Consider the following 18768-nt stretch of genomic DNA (forward strand, 5'->3'; position numbering starts at 1 on the left):
TGCCTTCTCCATGTTTACTTTTACCAAGGATGACATCTGATACCACACAGCAAGGGTTTGGTTACTGGCTCAGCATTTGGAGGCTACAGGTAATTGTTGTTCTCTTGACTTGAACTTCTTTTTATCCATACCTACTGCATTCAGTTCTAAGTTCTATGGCCTTTACCTCCATGTTATTTACACATGCTATAAGGACTTTTCATCCCTTTCTCTATTCAGACAAATGTTCTTCCCCAGTGCTGGGCTGGCTCCTTTACTCTCTGGGATCTAAACACCATGGCCTGCTGAGTCAGTTTACATTCCTCACTCTGGCTTTTAAAGCCTGGTGTTTGAGGCCCCAATCTGCCCTGATTTGGCCTTCAGTCCAGGACTCATTTCATTACTCAGGATGGACAGGTGCGTCTGAAAATGCCCTCCTCCACTCAATGCTCTCCCGGTAACCATCACCAAGGCTTGTTTTTGTTGACTATACTTTGTGAAATGGTCATGCCCCTCCCTGAGATATAATGTTTTCCCTTTCTTATCCCCAAGCCAGTATGCGTACTGATCATCACAAGACTTGTTTTTTAAAATGAGTTTCAAAGGTACAGTTTAGATTTTTCTGTGTGCCTGTTTGATCCCTTGCTATTTGGGTTTATTAGAAGCTAAGAGATGACTAAGAGTAGCCATTAGTGTGCTTGGGAAGGAAGGAAGTATGCCTGATATTTGTAATGTGGGAACTATATTCCTTTGTAGGCTTTCTGATGCTTTGACTACTAATGTTCTGTGTCTTGAGTTTGTTTATGCTCTGTGCTAATTCCCATCTACTGTCTTATTTTAAGACATGACATTGACTTTTATAGGGCTAGAACAAAACTTGTATAGAGGGAATTGTTCAAAAGCAGATTAGTAATAATATGATATTAGGAAAGAAAACACATCAGTATAGTCAGATGTAGAGGAATACACCTGTAATTCTAGCACCTAGGAGGCTAAGAAAAAAAGATTTCTTCAAGTTCATAGCTGGACTGGATCGTATTTTGGGTTTTGAGCTAGCGTGGTCTATAAAACCCTTTATATAAAAAAAGGAAAAGTATGTATTATATATGTTGACAATTCAAGAAGAGGTGCCATATACGTACACAAATCTACACAAAATTAAATAAATACAGAATATTCACAAAGACAAATGAACCTACCTATTATAGGTGACAATTCTGGAGACACATTACATGGCTTCTTCATATGAATAAATGTGACATTGGATGGATCCTGAGTTTCCTCTGGTCTCATTTTCTCAGTTTGCAAAGTGGAGATAATTGCATAGCTAATTCCTTTACATGCATGTATGTAAAGGAATGCATGTAAAGGTATGCGAGTTTCTACATTTAAAAGGAAGACATGGGGGCCTAACCTCAGAAGTTTCGAGTGCAAGCTGCTCTTCCAGAGGACCTAGGTTCAATTCCCAGCATCCATGTGGTGGCTCACAATCTCTGTAACTCCAGTTCAGGGGATCTGATGGCCTCTTCTGTGGGCAATGTATTCATCTAGTGCACAGACACACAGCAGGCAAGACATCTGTATACATATAGTAAAATATAAATATTTTTCTATAAAAGAAACAAACAACAAGGACACAATAGTTGGAGAGAGCTGGGGTAATTATTGGTAGATGGATATAATCATAATACACTGTATAAGTGCATGGAACTTTCAAAGAATGGAAATAGTACTTTAAAAAAAATCACCCAAGATGGGTTCTGCTTCACCTTGAGCCTTTCTATGTGAGGAGGTGACAGGGCTCTTGACGTCTGTGGAAAGGCAACTTCAGCTTTCTCACAATCTTTTCTCATGTGTATCTTACTTATTACTTTTACTTGTTCACTCTGAGCAGAGCATGGGCCACTGTACATGTGTGAAGGTCAGAAGATAACTTCCCCTTTGTGTGTGTTTGTTACAATTGCTTCCTTACTCAGTTGGAGCAGGACATGCGCCGCTGTGCGCCTGTGGAGGTCAGAGGATAATTTCCCCTGTGGATCTCAGAGCCTGAACTCCTATAGTCAAGCTTGGCAGTGGGCACTTTGGCCTGATAGGGCCGTCTCACCAGCCCACTCCCTTCCCTTCTCAATTTATTTCCATAATTTTTCTCTTAGTCTGTTTTCTTTGCCTTTCCAATTCCTTGAACCTCAGTTTGTTACTTTTGGGTACATTCTTGAGTATTGGGAAAGATTTTTTTTTTAATTTCATGCTACAAATTGCTAGAAATAATTTTTAAAGCACCTACTCCCACTGTTTATTCTCTAATGCAAAGTAAATTTTTTTTCATGGATTGCAAGAACTCTTGGGAATTTCTCTAGTTAATGACCAAAATTGACAATTATGTGAAAGAAATCCTTGAAGAGGAGAACTACAAAATGTGTATGACTATTATGAGTCAGTTGGCATTGACTTAAACCATACAAATATGTCGCAGGTACTTGTCATGAACTCAGACCATGGGCTGTTTGCTGAATTAACTGGATTGAGTGCTCATTTTCTCTCCCACAAGCCCTGTTCCCTTGTTAAAACTTGGCTTTCTTGTGTTTAAATACAGCAAAGTGAGAACTTAAAAATACTTAGCAAGTGCAGTAGTTATTCTTCTGTTTCTTTGACCAAACACCACGACCAGTGGCAACATAAGGGCGAGAGCGTTTATTTTGGCTGATAATTCCCAGGGGTTGAGTCCCTGATAGCAGGGCAGGGGCATAGCAAGATATCTCAGAGCAACTGGAAATGGTGCAAGTCTTTAAACTCTCAAAGCCTGCCTCAGGTGATGCACTTCTAACCAGGCCATTCCTCCCACACCTCTTCAAACTTGCAACCAACTGGAGACCAAAAGTGCAGATCCTCTGGGGACCATTGTCATTCAAACCACCACAGGAAACAAAGTGAATGGAGATTACACATTTTCACACCTCTCTGTGGATTCGAAGTTGCCACATATGTTGTATGTGCTGCTGAAGTAAGCAAGGGAGGATACACAGGGATGGGAAGTACCTGTAAGCTACAGAGTCTCTTCAGTGGGACTCAGTTAAAAGAACATCTAACAGTGCAGGATTCTTAAACTCGGATGTGCGATTTATCCTGAAACTTGATAGAGTACAATTACTGAACCACAACTTACAGTTTCTGATTCAGTAGGATTAGGTAGGTAAAGCCGGAGAATTTGCTTATATTTGTATTGTATCCTAGGTGTTGATAATTCTGCTAGCCCCTGGACAAATTTGATAAATTGTTGATCCAAGGGTATGAATGGAATTGGTTCCTCCAAATGTCAGTTTGCACAAGGAAGAAAGCTGTCTCATCTCTGTATATGCGCCTCCCCACCTTGTAGTAGACATTTCTCCTATAATCAGACATTAGGTTTTTTACTCTTAGTGCTTGCTATCATTAAAAATTTTTCCATGACATTTGTATAGGTGAGAGAAGATATTGTGTTGATATTTTCCTTGGGAGGGGGAGGGACAGGAAAAGGAAATGTTAGAGATATAAAATTTTTATTTTAAATTTGGAGTGCTATTTGATGAGGCCATTTTAAAGTTCTTCATGGTCCCTATTGCTGCCTGTGAGGAAAGTCAGATCAGAGTAATAATCCTTCTAACCTTGTGTGCTGTGTTCAGGCTACACATTCAGTCTCCTCAATGAGAAAAGGCCCCCATTACTTCTGTGTAAGAAAACTTGTTTGGCAATAGCGGACAGTGCAGCGACAGCTGTCAGCACACTGAAACGGTCTGAGCAAGAGACGGATTATCTGATTGCTGTGAATCTCCCTTTCAGAACTGGCTGACAGAGCTGGAGATCTTCGCAATAATCTTCTCGGCTGCCATCCATGACTATGAACATACCGGAACTACCAACAATTTCCACATTCAGACCCGGTAAGGGGGTTGAAATGTTTGTAGAGCAGGCACGAGGAGGCAGGGTTATAATTTTAGATGTCAGTGAGTTATGCGTTTGTCACTTTCCTTTTATGTGGTTGTTCTATTTTGAATTTTGGAAAGATTAACTTCTAAGACTGACAAGATCGGAACCTGGGCGGCATCATTGAACACACAGCATTTTAAAAACCACCTGCTGCTATTTCTCATATTTTATTCAGATCTACAGTAGGTCCTTCTTTCTTCACTATTGTAATGTTCACTCGTTGTTTATGCATGCTCTGTGCCTCCTGTCTAGCTGTTTCTAATAGGTGTGGCGCAGGTTGCATAGAGCCCCAGATGTCATGTAGATGACATCACTAAGTTCAGATAATCGTTGGGCTTCTGTCATGCTAACAATAATGCAATAATGGCGCCTTCTCACCGTGGTCTCTGAGGTTCGGTGAGACACTCTTCTTTCTCGGTGCTCTCATCTCTTTCCTCCTCTGTGGCATGCAGAAGTCAGCCCTTTCTGTGCTGTGTTCGGAAGGGGAGTGGAAACGAAGTAACTTAAGCCGCTCTCTGTAGTTCTCACTCCTTCTTCCCAGGGAGAGTGGTCTGGGTTCCTGGAAGCATATTTTTGTCATTGTTCCAAGGTCTTTAAATATAGGCAGATCCCGCAGAAGACTGGGTGGATGTTTTGCTTGGAGGACAAGGACTGCAGTGACCCAAATCTGCCTAAGGAAAAGGGGTGGGCAGGGCAACTGCATGGAGTTTGCTTGGAGACCAATAACAAATCCAGTCAACCCAGTGGAAAACCTATAAATCATAGAAGGTAAACAGGAGCTTAAGGCCGCAAAATACACACATGCACCAATATCTAACTTGGGAATTAAATTCAAACATTGACACGTTGGCCCTCTCAGCAAAGCTTTGTCCCGTTCACCTGAGCACAAGTAATCCCTGTTCAGAAAACTGTGTGGCTGTGCCCTTTCTTCCTGGATAGATAAAGTGTTAAGCCTAAGACTTTGAAAGCACACTAGACTGATACCCAGTTTGATCAACAGTAGGTAGATGTTGTCTTCAGACCTGTTGTTCAAGGACCTCATTTCCATCACAGTCCTGTGACTTAGTTTTCTGGGGGCCCTAAAATGGCACTTCCTATCTATAGGATGGTACCCTAACTAATAAACAAATGAGCTTTGATAACCCAAGCTTAAATTAAACTGGGGATATTAAAATGATGTACATTCCTATGTTAGGTAACATTCACCTACAGAATAGTCTTTGAGGATATATAAAAATTATATTCTCCGTTTTCAACTATCCACATGCGGCATTTCTATGGAAAAACAATTTAAGATCAAGTTACCTAGGCAGCTTGCAGATAGTAACCACCAGGTGATATGTACTTAGAGAATTACAACGAAATGAAATAAACTAGGATATTGATTGAATTAAATAAAAATTTGAAAATTAAAGTTATTCTAGAAATCCTAAGAAAGGTGAACACATTGGCTTTTTAAGTCACTTTTGTTTTGCCACTGGTGCAAGTCATTGAGGTGTTTCTATAATGTGGGTTTGAGCATGCTCAGGGTGCATGATACACATGCCATACCCACTTCTTGATAGTAAAATTCCTAATGTGTAATGTTAGTTTGAGCAGTTGGAGACCCAGATGACTTGGGGACAAGATCATTTCTAAAAACAGGAAAGAGTGACAACGCACCAAAAACGTGTCAGAGTAAGCGGAAGGGATCTCAGCTCTGCCCCAACCTGAAGGAGTTTGTGTGTGCCTCTGTCCAGGTCGGATCCCGCTATCTTGTACAATGACAGATCTGTGCTGGAGAACCACCACTTGAGTGCGGCCTACCGCCTTCTGCAGGAAGACGAGGAGATGAATATTCTGGTCAACCTCTCGAAGGATGACTGGAGGTAACTGATGACAGCTTTGGATGCCACAGAGGGGAAGTGTGGACTGACGGGGTATGCTGCTAATGAGGAAATGGACGCTGCATAAATTCCATACTGCTCTCTCACCTAAAGTGCCCTAAAGCATGCTCAGTTCACTTTTCCATATCTTTATAGAGTTTGGATGGATCGTTCCTGTCTTCATTTTGTTTGGTCTTTTCTTATTTCATTGGATACAATTTTGTCACTGAAAGGCAATTGGTGTTCTTTTTCTGTTCTGGTGTGATCTGAAGTGCCCTTTGCTCTTTGTGTCTCCAGCTGGGCCAGAGCTGCTGATGCAGTCAGGGTCTGAACCTCTGGGGCCTGGAATAAAACAGACCCATCAGTTGACAATGGAGCATAGCCACACACAAACACGAGCATCCTTGTTTGTTTTTAACGCTGAATTGCTAGTGATAGTGTGCAAAGTAGCACAAATGATAGGATTGGCTTAAAGCATTTGATTGTAGCCTCTGATTAATTCATTATAAAATTGAGTGACACAAACCATATCAGTGAGTTAATATAAATGCAGTCAAATTAGTACCTTGAAAATTAGTTTAGTGAAATCTGTTTGTGTATTCATCATCTGTCTTAGTTAGGGTTTTTCTGTTGCTATGAAGAGACACCATGACCATGGAAACTCTTATAAAGGAAAACGTTTAATTGAGGTGGCGGCTTATATTTTCAGAGGTTCCATCCACTATCATCATGGCAGGGAGCTTGGCAGCATCCAGGCATATATGGTGCTGGAGAGGGAGCTAAGAGTCCTACATCTTGTTCAGGCAACAGTAGTCTCAGACACTGGGCGTGTCTTGAGCACATATGAGTCCTGAAAGCCCACCTCCAGAGTGATACACTTCCTCCAACAAGGCCATACCTACACCAACAAAGTCACTTCCTTTGAGGGTCATTTTCTTTCAAACCACACATTACATTCCCTGGCCCCAAAAGAGTTGTAGCCATATCATAATGCAAAAATGCTTTCGGTCCAACTTCAAAAATCCCCATAGTCTATAACAGTTTCAAATTTTACTTGAAAGTCTAAAGTTCCGAGTCTCTTCTGAGATTCATGCAACTGTAATGCCCTATAAAATCAAAATTATAAAACGTATCACATACTTCCCACATATAATGGCACAGGATATACATTACCATTTCAAAATATAAGAAAGAGACCATGGTGAGGAAATAATGGATCAAAGCAAGACTGAAAACCAGCTGGGCCAACTCTTAAACTCTGCACCTCCATGTTGATGTCAAAATGTTCTTCTAGTCTCCAACTCCTTTTCAGCTTTGTTGACTACAACACACTTCTTTCTCTTGGGCTGGTTTCACTTCCTGTTAGCAGCTTTCCTTGGCAGGTGTCCCCCAACCCTGGCATCTTCAGCATCTTGGCGTCTCCAATGCAATCCAAGCTTAACTTCACAGCTTCATACAATGGCCTCTCTAAGCCTCTGTTCAGGGACACTCCTAACACATGCCTGGTCTTAACAGTTGCCTTTCTTTCTTCCTTCCTTCCTTCCTTCCTTCCTTCCTTCCTTCCTTCCTTCCTTCCTTTCCTTCCTTCCTTTTTTCCTTTCTTTCTTTCTCCCTTTCTTTCATAAATTTTTATTTAAATTAAAAACAATCTAATTTTACATACCAATCCCAGTTCCCCCTCCCTCCTGTCTTTGTCCTCCCATGCCCCTCACCACCTCACCAACATCATCTGCTTTTCTTAATCATGGAAGCAAATTCCATAGCCCCTTTCTTCTATCCTTGACCCTAAAGCCAGAGCCACATGGCTGAAGCAGCCAAGTTCTACTGCTTGCTGGGGCTGGATCATGACCCCCTCACTCAATTACATCATTCCCAGCTTTCTGTTTTCCATCTTTTCCTTCACTGCCTAAATCTGTCTGTTCTGGAACTTATTCTGTAGACCATGCTGATCTCAAACTCAGAGATCCTCCAGCCTCTCCCTCTGGAGTGCTGGGATTAAAGGTATGCGCCACCATACCTGGCTCTATACTTTTCTTTAGTTCCTTTTCACAAGGTGGAACATTGGCTGGGTGGGATCTTTCTCTGTGGTCCACCATTTCCTTTATTCTATTTCTTCATCGTATCTCCTTGAACACAGAACTTAGCTCCATTCTGTTTCCTGGTGCTCTTTTTCTCCTTAAAATTTACATTTACCCTGCTCAGCTTGCTCCTTTTTGTTATAAGTATCCATTATTACCACTAATAACCATACAATACAGTCTGTACTAGGCTGCTTTGAGATTTCCTCAGCCAATAAAATTAATCTAAAACTCTTCACTTTAGCTCAGGCAGATTCTTCGAGCAAGGGCAAAATGTAGCCAATTCATCAAAATGTCACAAGAACAATCTCTAGGCAACATACTCAAATTCTTCTCCTCTAAGGTCTCTACAGCCATCTCTCCCACATTTTAATCATTCTCAGCACCGCTTTCTTCTATGCCCCTACTAGTATGGCCCAATAAGCAGTGCTTAAAGCATGCCATTGCTTTCCTAACTAAAAGTGCCAAAGTCCATTTACTTCAAACTAAAACATGTTCGGGCCTATCAAAACAATGCCCCAGTTCCTACTACCAACATCTGTCTGAGTTAGCATTCATATTGCTGTGAAGAGATACCATGACCATAGCAACTTTTGAAAAGGAAAACATTTAATGGGGTGGCTTAGAGTTAAGAGGTCTACTCCATTATCAGCATGGAGGGACATGGCTGCATGCAGGTAGACATGGTGATGAAACTAAGAGTCCTTACATGCAACAGTAAGTGGTCTGAGACACTTTGGCATGGCTTGAATATATATGAGACCTCAAAGTGGCCTCCACAGTTGACACACCTTCTCCAGAAAGATAACTCCAACAAGTCCACACTCAGAATAGTGCTACTCCCTTTAAACCGGTACGCCATCTATATCTGTTCCTTTTGCCACTGTTACCTCAACGAAAATAAAATATTGAAGAGAACAGAAATAATCATGCATCTGATATACCAGAACATCTTGTTGTAATTTATTATATATGCACAGTAACTGTGGGAAGCTAGATTAAGAACAGCAAAGTCAGCATAAACAGAAAGGAAGAAATAACAGTCTTACTGAAGAAACCCACAAAATTACAAACAACAAAAGAAATTGACAAAGGTAAAATCTAGTTCCTTGAAAAGAACAACAAAAATTCATGAGCTTCTATCTTGACTGAGCTAGAACATATATTGCCACTATCAGATTCTACATATTTCAAATATATAGGAAAACATTACAATATTATTTCATGTTTGACAACTTTGATTAAATAAACAAATACTTTGCAAAATAAAATTTAAGAACCTCACAAAAGATAAAACAGATGTTAATATTCCAGTATCTCTTAAAACAATTGAGTTTTCTGTGAAAAAAAAAAATCTTCACACCAGTAAAACTCCATCCTTGGATATTCTAACAAAGTCTTTGAAAACTCAAAGAAGAGACTATTACAATATTAGGCAAATTATTTGTAAAATATTGAAAGAAGAAAGTACTTTCTAATTTGCCTCGTGAGACATAATTTTAAACACTATACTTTTACAAAAAATCACAAAAATGAACATAAATACATACATTTTTGTTAAATGTTAACATTATAAATAATGTTATGCAAAAAGCCTGATTTAGATGGTGTGGTTAATTTTTGCATCAGCTCGACTTGGCCACAATGAGTCTTAATAATTCTTTGAAAACATTGAAGCCATAGTTGAAGGAACTTAAAAAATGAATAAACTCAGTAAAGCAAACTGTCATTCCTAACATTAGAAGGCCTCTTCCAAGGAGCTAAGGGTTAGACTCATGCTATAAAAGGATTACCCTCCCCCAAGTAAGACCAAATTCTCTCCACCTGGGTTTGAACTGAAACCCTCTTCCTGTATCTTAAGTCTATTGCTTTTAACTGGAATGTATCATTGGTCTAGGTCTTCAGCTTGCTGACTGTCCCTGCTAACCTTGGTCTTGTCAACCTTCATAAGTTAGCTCCAGGGATGAAAATTTAGGTCAGCTGATTGAGTGCTTACCTATTATGCATGAAGTCCTGGGTTTGATCCCTGGTACTCTGTAGAATTGGACTTGTAGGACATGCTTGTGACCCTAGCACTGGGAAAGTGGAAACAGGAGGATGGGAATATTAAGGTCATCTACCCCTACATAGAAAAGTCATAGCCAGCCAGTCTTGGATACAAGAAATCCTGTCATAAACATAAGTTTTAATATATATATATATATATATATATATATATATATATATAAACCTTGATAACAACAGAGACTTTAAACCAAGATTGTATGGTTAATTTGACACTCAAATATAAATTAAAATAATTCATCATATTAAAAGCAAATAAGGAAGCAAAGAGAGTCAGATGTTGTTGATACATGCCCATAATCACAGCACACTGGAGACTGAGGTAGGAGGACCCTGAGTTAGAATCCATACTGAGATATTTCAGGACAGCCAGAGCCATATAGTGAGGCATTTACTCCAACAAACAAACACTAAACCACAAAACAAAGAATGTAGTCATTTCCATAGCTATACCTAAAACATTTGGCAAAAGTCATTAGTTATCAAATAAAACTCTTCCAATTAAAAACAAAAAGGAATCTATAGCATCTCCATCTGGATAAAGAGCAGTGTAAACCCATAACTAATATCAACCTTCAAGGTGAAATTCTGAACAGTTCCCTCTGACGACTAGGAACAAGATTAGAATGTCTGATCTTATATTAAACAATATAAAGTGTTTCCATAGCAAATGAAATATGATTGTACATAAACCCTTAAGACTATTATGGCAACTACTAAAACTGGTAATGAATTTTATGAGACCACTAAATATGATGTTAATATAAAAAATGGGCTAGGAGCTAGCCATTAGTAAATTGCATTGAAAATTGTTGCAGAAGGCAGGAGATAAAGAATGAAATTTATTGAAATCAGTGTGGAAACTTCTCGGAAAACTAAGAATAGAACAACCACATGATTCATCTCTCCCGCTGCTGGATGCGGCCTTAAAGTAATACGTGAGAATAACACAGAGATACCTGCACACTCATCTTTATTTGTGACTGTGTTCACAAGAGTCAAGCCATGATTCATCCTGGACACCCATCTTGGATGAATAAAGAACATATTGTGCATATACACATGGACTTTTTTTTAAATGAGATTTATTGATTTGCGAGAGGGATGGTGGATGCATACATGCCGCAATGAACCATGTTCTCTCCTTACTCAATGTGGGCTCAAACTCAGGTGGTTAAACCTGGTGGCAAGTGCTTTATCCACTAAGCCAGGTGCTCTCAACATGTAGGTCACAACCCCTTAGGGGGTGAAATGACCTTTTTACAGGGGTCAAATGTCATATATCCTGCATATCAGATATTTATATTATGATGCATAACTAGCAAAATTACAGCTGTGAAGTAGCAATGAAATAACTTTATGGCTGGGGGTCACCACAACACGAGGAACTGTGTTAGAGGGTCACAGCACTATGAAGGCTGAGAACTATGGGGACCGTCACCACCCTCACTACCTCAGGCCTCTGAGATAGAAAATTACTGCCTCTTAAGAAGTAAGCAGAATGTTCAGCAGAGCATTCCTAGATACAGGCTTGCAGTTTTACAACCAGTTAAAGAATAGCTCAGGATATTCCTCCTGCTAACATTTTACAGCCAGTTAAAGATTAGTTCAGGGCATTCCTTCTATTGACCCTTTCATCCTGCCCACTTGCAAACCCCTGCTCACATCCTGCCCATGATCCTATATAAGCCTCCCCTAAAGTTTAACAGCTTGATCAGAACATGGACTAGCTCTTATTGGTCTCCTCCCTTGCCTTTTGATTCCCCTAGGTGGCTCCCCGTTCGTCGTTGACTGCCCCACGGGTCAGGGCAGAGAACCATGGCACTAAGCCGTTTTGCCAGCCCCGACAGTGGAGTTTTATTCATCTATAAAGAACAATGAAATTATGGAATTTATAGGGAAAAAAAACAGCTGAAAAGGAGGTCATTGTGTTAAATTAAATGAACCAAGCTTAGAAAAGCAGATATTGAATTTTTCTCTTATCTGCAGCATCTAGGTCAAATAAACACACATATGACATAAAGGTAGATTGAGGACTAATTAGGAAGAGGAGGGAGGAGGAGCAAGAAGGGATGGGGGAGAAAAACTAAGCGTAGTGATTCTTATGAACATCCAGCCATACTGAAAGTTATTACTTTGTATACTCATTAAAAACATTCTAGTATAAAGGTCAGGGGTCAACAATGAGTGTCTTCCTCTACTGCTGTCCAGTCTATTTTTTGAGTCAGTATCTCTTCTTTGAACCTGGAGGTCACTTATTGGTAGGACTCTCTGGACAGCACGCTTTACGGATCCTCTTGTCCTGGACTCCTTTCCCTTGGTGCTAGGTTACAACGTGTCCTGTCACACCCAACACTCAGTCCTCATGTTTTCCTGGCAAGCACTGTACCCACTGAGACATCTCCTCAGATCCCTCACCACTTGATTTTTGATAAAGGTCTTAAGTGGGGAAAGGAAATTATTTTCAGGAAATGGTGTTAAAACAAGTGGTATCTATGGAAAACAGTAACTTTGACTCTTACCTCAAACCATACTAAAAAACCAACTCAAACGTTGTCATAAAATAGAGCATAAAACCTAGGCAGGCTGAAATAATTCAATGGGGAAACAGCAGACGGAAGAATAAAACATAAAATGTGAACATCCACTCGGTTCAGAATGCAGCTCAGCGTTAGGCTCCCTGGGTTTGCTCCCAGTGCTGTGATAACAATGACAGGGACATACTGGGATGTCTGTAGAACATGTGGAGTTCTTAGAGCACAAAAGGTGAGAAGCATTTTGTGAAATAATAAATTTGACCTAATGAAAATTAAACTTTTTGGAAAGTACTGAATTGATGTAAGCCAAGAAACTGGGGAAATGTGGATACTATACATATTCTATCAGGATTTGTATCCAGAAATATAATGTATCTTGACAAAACAGTAATGAGAGTTTAAAGAAGCACCTCTCTTTAAAAAGTAAAATAATAATAATAACAATTAAAACTCATTTCCCTAAAAAAAAAATGATGCACAAATGGTAAAAGTACATGAGAAGTATTCAGTGATTTGGTCAAGGAAATGCAAATTAAAACCATGACGAGACACTCTTACATACCCACTGGATGGCTAGAATTAAAAGTGACAGAAGACAAGGAAAACACTAGAGCTTTAACATGCTTGTCAAAAATGTGAACCTAAATAGACATTTTGCTAAGGGTTTGGTGGTTTGTTTGTTTGTTTCAATACGGTTAAATGCTTAGGTGCCTAGCAAGGCAGCAATTCTATTTCTGGATATTTGTTCTAAAGCAATGAGACCATATACATATAAAGACTTGTACACAGATACCCAGAGACGATTTATTTGTAGTCACCCTAAACTACTGTAGAACACATAAAATATACACCAGCTGGTAAGTGGAGAGCAAACTACAATATTTGGGATACTTCTCAGCTGGAAGCAGCAAGGACTATGGGTGATCCACTGTATGAGTGACAAATCCCCATGCCTTGGAAAGGAACTCAGACGAAAGAGAACATTTAGTTTTATATACGTATAAGTATGTATTTGTGTATTGTATGTAAAATATGGTATATATGTATACATGTATAACATGCTTATATGTTTGTCATTTCAATATGCATTCATATATATTAACATTACAAACATACACATATACATATTTAGAAGTAGAAAGTGGGACTGCTTGAAAGAAATGAAAGTATTTGTTATTGTGAATGTAATGATGTTTTCAAAGGCTTATTCAGTGGTTGAACCACGCCATTTCTATAGGAGCCGTTTGTTCTATGTAAATTATACCTCAGTGCAGTTGTTGGTTAGGTATAGCTTCTAGCAACTCTCAGGCGTTTGGGGGAGGGAGGGAACAACAGGAAAATTATGGATGCAGAAATCATTCTGTGTGATGCTGATATACAGACACACGACAGGGGCATTTGTCAAATCCCATGGAACTGTGCAAAGATGAGTGAACCCTAAGTGAGCTGTGAACTTCATTTAATAAATCTGTTAAACATTGATTCATCGGTTGTAACTTGTGGCCTCCACATGAGCATAGAATGTCTGTTGATTGAGGAAACTACAGGAGAGGGGATATATGCTGCTCCATTTTTTTCTGTAAGCCTAAAAGAACTCTTTTTAAAAAAGCCTGATTTTAAATGTTGAATACACAAAGTGCCCAGGAGACTATCAGTGTAGTTTCTTAAACTATTTCATTAGTTTTATCTTAAAAATGAATTCAACTGAGAACACGTCAATTCATATTTCAGCTTCACCGTAACTTTCCCCGTAGGTTAATATTCCAAAATGACAGATGTGTCATATTCTTTTGTAAGGATATTTTATTTGTAAATTCTGTGCATGGGTTAGAATCTGTGCATAGGTATACAAACATGAATGTCAGTGTTCAGTGAGGTGGTCTCTGATGTAGGTCTCAGAATTGAACTCCGAACCTCTGCCAGAAGATTAAATGCCCTTTACGTACTGAGCAATCTCTATGTCCCCCTGTATCATATTCCTTATAAATTATTCTTCAGTCCTTAACCTTCATTTATATCCCACATAAAAATTCCACTGGGAAGACTGGCATTAGATTTGAAATGCCTGAAACAATGAACTGATTTTTGACTAAATGTGGCAAAAAATAACTTGTGCTTTTTTTCTTTGTTTTCATGACTTCTTCATGGGTGTCCCCAAAAGGGAGTTTCGAACCTTAGTAATTGAGATGGTAATGGCCACAGATATGTCCTGTCATTTCCAGCAAATCAAAGCCATGAAGACAGCCCTGCAGCAGCCAGAAGCGTGAGTAGCCTGTGACATCATCTCCTCATAGGGCTTGGACTGAGGCCTGCACATTTTATACAGTGAAAATGAGTCACCTTTGGGAAGATTGGGTTAGCTCAGAAAGTAGTGATGTGTGGAGCAAGGGACTTGAACATCATACAGTATCTCATAATTAGAGGTTTATCAGAATCAGAGTTGATATCAGTTGGCTCCAGTTAGCAGTTAAATGATCAAAGTTCTTCTAAATGTGCAGCTAACTTAAATACTGTTAAGATTTTTGCAATCTGGTTGAAAAGTGCAGCCATTCTATTAATTGGTTAAATGAGAAGTAAATACTGAAATGTTGGCCACTCACATGTTGGCAGTACTTAGGGGCCATTTGCCCTTTCCTCGATTCAGTGCCAACTGGTATTTTATGTGGATGAGTAAGGTAATTTAAAGATTTTTGAAACTTCCAGTGTTTGAGGTGTGTGGTCACTGGCTGCTTGCATGTGTTGCGTTTGCAGAATTGAGAAGCCAAAAGCCTTATCCCTGATGCTGCACACAGCAGACATCAGCCATCCTGCAAAAGCATGGGATCTGCACCATCGCTGGACCATGTCTCTCCTGGAGGAGTTCTTCAGACAGGTACTTTGTCCCTTGCTGCTCACCAGGGCTGGTTTTGGATATTTTGGGAATAGAATATTTCAGCACCTCTATGGCAAGGATCAAGAAGGACATGTTTATTTTCTTTGGAGAAAGGGGCTTTTCGTGGTTGTTTTATTTCTGCATGTGTAATGCTTGAGTTTTACCTAAATTCTGATTGTTGGGATATTGTGAAATGCATTGCATTCTGACTGAGGCATTTCTGCTTAGAAGAAAAGTGTTTCCTTTGGCATTCTCTTGTCTAAGTGTCATTTGAAGAGAACTTTTCCTAATGAGTTACCAAAAAGGTTATTAAAGTTATTTTGGTATTGCCCCGTGGGACTAAGCTGATAACTCATGTCTCTTATTATTGAGTAGGTTGTTTCTTTTGATGGATGAGCTGTGACAGACACATTGTTACAAAATTAAGATAAAGCAAGTTGGAGTTAAAAAATAACTAAGAATTATTGCTCAATTGCACTTAAATAAATTACGTCTTCAACCCAGCATCATGTTATCTATATAGAATAGACAGTCTTTAGTAAGAATGCATTCCATTAACACAAATACACACATGTGAATTCATAACAAAAAGGAAACAAGTACATATCACCAAGACCATTGTACCCTCAAATGACTAGGGGTGGGTTCCTTCTTTGAGCTTTCCTGCATTTTCTGTTGCTATAATACCATACATGCGGCAGGATAATTTATAAAGAATAAAAATCTACCTAGATCATGGATTTGGAACCCAGAACTCTATTATCCTGCCATTGACATCTGGTAAGCCTATGTGTTGGGTACATCACAGGACAAGTGTGTTAGCTCTGGTCTCTCTGTTTAAGGTCACAGGCACCTTCCTTCACATGCTATCAGTCACCCACTCTCATGATTTGGCTAATCCATGCTGCCTCCCAAAGGCTTTGCCTCTAAATACTATGAACACATAAGTTTGAGGAGGAAGTCTCCAGCATCTTAGCTGTGGGGACACACTGGCATACTGGTTACCGTGGGCTTAGGCATGGCATTCTCCTGATGCTCTTACTCTTGTGATTATTGTTTGAATGTGGAAATAATTGCACAAGAATTTATATGTGCAATTATCTTTATATTTTCAAACTGTACACATTGTCTGGTAGTAAGTGGGACTAGAGTTAACAGTTACAAAAGCCCCAAACTGTCCATTAGGGCTTTATTCCAACTGCTTTGCAGCCAGGGACTAATGACTAGAATTGAACTGGTTTTATTGAATGTAATTCAGTAAAGGGTCTTTATTGTCTTAATCCAGATGCCAAAGCATAGCAGGTAACCTATGAAAGGAGGAATGGTTTCCCAGATCTTAGTGTTAGCTTTAAAATTGGACAGTTCCCATTGGGAAATCCCAATGAGACCAGAGAAGCTTTTGAAAATTATTTTCAGAAAGTTGGACTATATTTCAAAATAATGAGATAGCTAGTCCCTGGGAACACAGTCCAGGCATCCTTGCTCTTTTGAAGAAGGGAGTCCAATCTTAATCTTTATAAGCATGTTCTACAGAGTCCATGCCACAACCATGAGTTGCTTTTAAATGTAACACAGACTTCGAAAATGTATTTCTGCCTTGGTAAATCCATCTTGTTCTGAAAAGTTTCAGTGTTCGTTTTCTTTGTATCACTGTATCCTTTTACATTTTGGAAATATCTTTCATCATTCATTTCATTTCTTCATTTCTTTTCATTTCTGTGGGTGTTTCCTTATTCCTTATTTCCTTATTTCATATGTATTGTTGAATTTTTGCCTCTCTCCCCTACAAAATTGTTATTAGTTTCATGTTGCTTTCTTCTTTAGCGATGGTGTTTTCACCTTTATTCACCTCATTTACTTTGATTTTTCTAACTCTCTGAATTTGATGCTCACTTCATTTGCTTTAATTTTCACTTACTTATTGCTGCTTCTGACACACTGTGCCCAAAGCAGTCTTTAGTGACTGACCATTAAATCGGATTTTTCTTCTTCTTTTAGCCAAGAGTTACCTCAAATAGAATATTTTTCCAGCTTTTCTATATGTTTTAATGATATTTCTCTTCATTTAATAGATTCCAAATTACTTTGTTTTTATTGAGCAAATAATTAGCTATTGCTTGGGACTTAAATTAAATTTATTTATATAGCGCCTTTGTGAATATCTGTGGATCATGGGAGACTTCTGTGTCTTATTCTCAGCACACAGTCAAAATAATATCACATGTATCTATATGATAGTCTACTACTGTGACAAATATCAGAGAATATGAACTTAAAAGAGGGAAGGCATATGTGGGCTCATAGTTGCAGAGGTTTCAGTATTTAATTAGCTTGCTCCATTGTATTTAGGCCTATGGCAAGACAGAAACATCAATCATGGTATACTGTCAGGGAAAATAATACCATTCCCTTACTGGTGACCAGGAAGCCAAGTGAGCCAGAGAAGAAAGTTCTGAGGACATGTGATGTACTCTCTAAAGATGAGCTCCTAGTGACCCACGTCATCCAAGCCCATTCAGCTATGAACTCACCAGTATTGAATCCATTATACTAGCTGGGGAGAGAGTTGTCAATACATTTTATATTCAACCATAGCAATTTGCCTTCTTCACTGTGTCAGATAAATAACTTAGATCGTATATATAATTTTTAAATATGTGAACTGCACAGGCTGACAGTTGTTTCTATTAGTTCCTCTCTGTGTGCATTAGACATTTTGCTTCATAACTGCTAATTTTATGTCATTTTGTTCTTGACTCTTTGTAGCTATTAGGTTCTCATAGTATGCAATAGCTCTGACCAATATAAAGACTCTTAAAAGTCCACCTCATGCTTTTGACAGAATTCTTACCTGACTCATTGGTGACAGTACTGAGAAATAAGCATTCAGAGGTTGGAACAGTCTTAGCTGCAGGCTACTATGGTTTCTGAGTGCTACTAATTTATTGGTAGTGTTCATTACAATTAAAGTGTGCTAGTAGGAGCAAATTCACTCTGTGTTTCTCAAAGCTTGACTACAAATATGGTTGCCTCTATGGCAACAGTAATTCTTTTAGTAGTTCTTTTTATGTGCTTATATGTCTTTTTCTCATTTTGCCTTATGGCAAGCCCTTTAGATTTGGATTGTTATCCCACATTTAACAGATGGAAAGTTGTGAAATAGTGACTTTTCTAGGACCACAGGCCACAGAACAAGGCAGGATTCAAGCACAGACTGGTAGCCATTATCCTGAGTGAGCTTCTTCCTTCAAGAAAAGGAAAACATAGTCCACCGATAGGCATGAGGAGAGATGTTCTTTTCCTTTCTGGACATGACAGAAAGATTCAACTCGTGTTTCATGTTGTTGAAAGCCATCTTCACCAACAGTTAGGCATCCCATAGCACTTGTGTTAGAGTGGCACTTTTGGGT

At 39.1% G+C, this 18768-nt stretch overlaps 1 protein-coding gene across 3 annotated transcripts in view; it reads left to right on the plus strand.

The window, feature by feature from the left end:
* Nucleotides 1-18768, plus strand: part of Pde1c (phosphodiesterase 1C) — a 370394-nt gene that overhangs the window by 292084 nt on the left and 59542 nt on the right. For all 3 annotated transcript variants that reach the window (XM_051202982.1, XM_051202984.1, XM_051202985.1), the window contains 4 exons: nt 3796-3896; nt 5682-5810; nt 14648-14749; nt 15238-15358. In XM_051202982.1, the coding sequence (XP_051058939.1) occupies nt 3796-3896; nt 5682-5810; nt 14648-14749; nt 15238-15358 (453 nt within the window). The remainder of the gene's footprint in view (nt 1-3795; nt 3897-5681; nt 5811-14647; nt 14750-15237; nt 15359-18768) is intronic.

The sequence above is a fragment of the Phodopus roborovskii genome, unplaced genomic scaffold (genome assembly GCF_943737965.1).
Source record: "Phodopus roborovskii unplaced genomic scaffold, PHOROB, whole genome shotgun sequence".
NCBI lineage: Eukaryota > Metazoa > Chordata > Mammalia > Rodentia > Cricetidae > Phodopus > Phodopus roborovskii.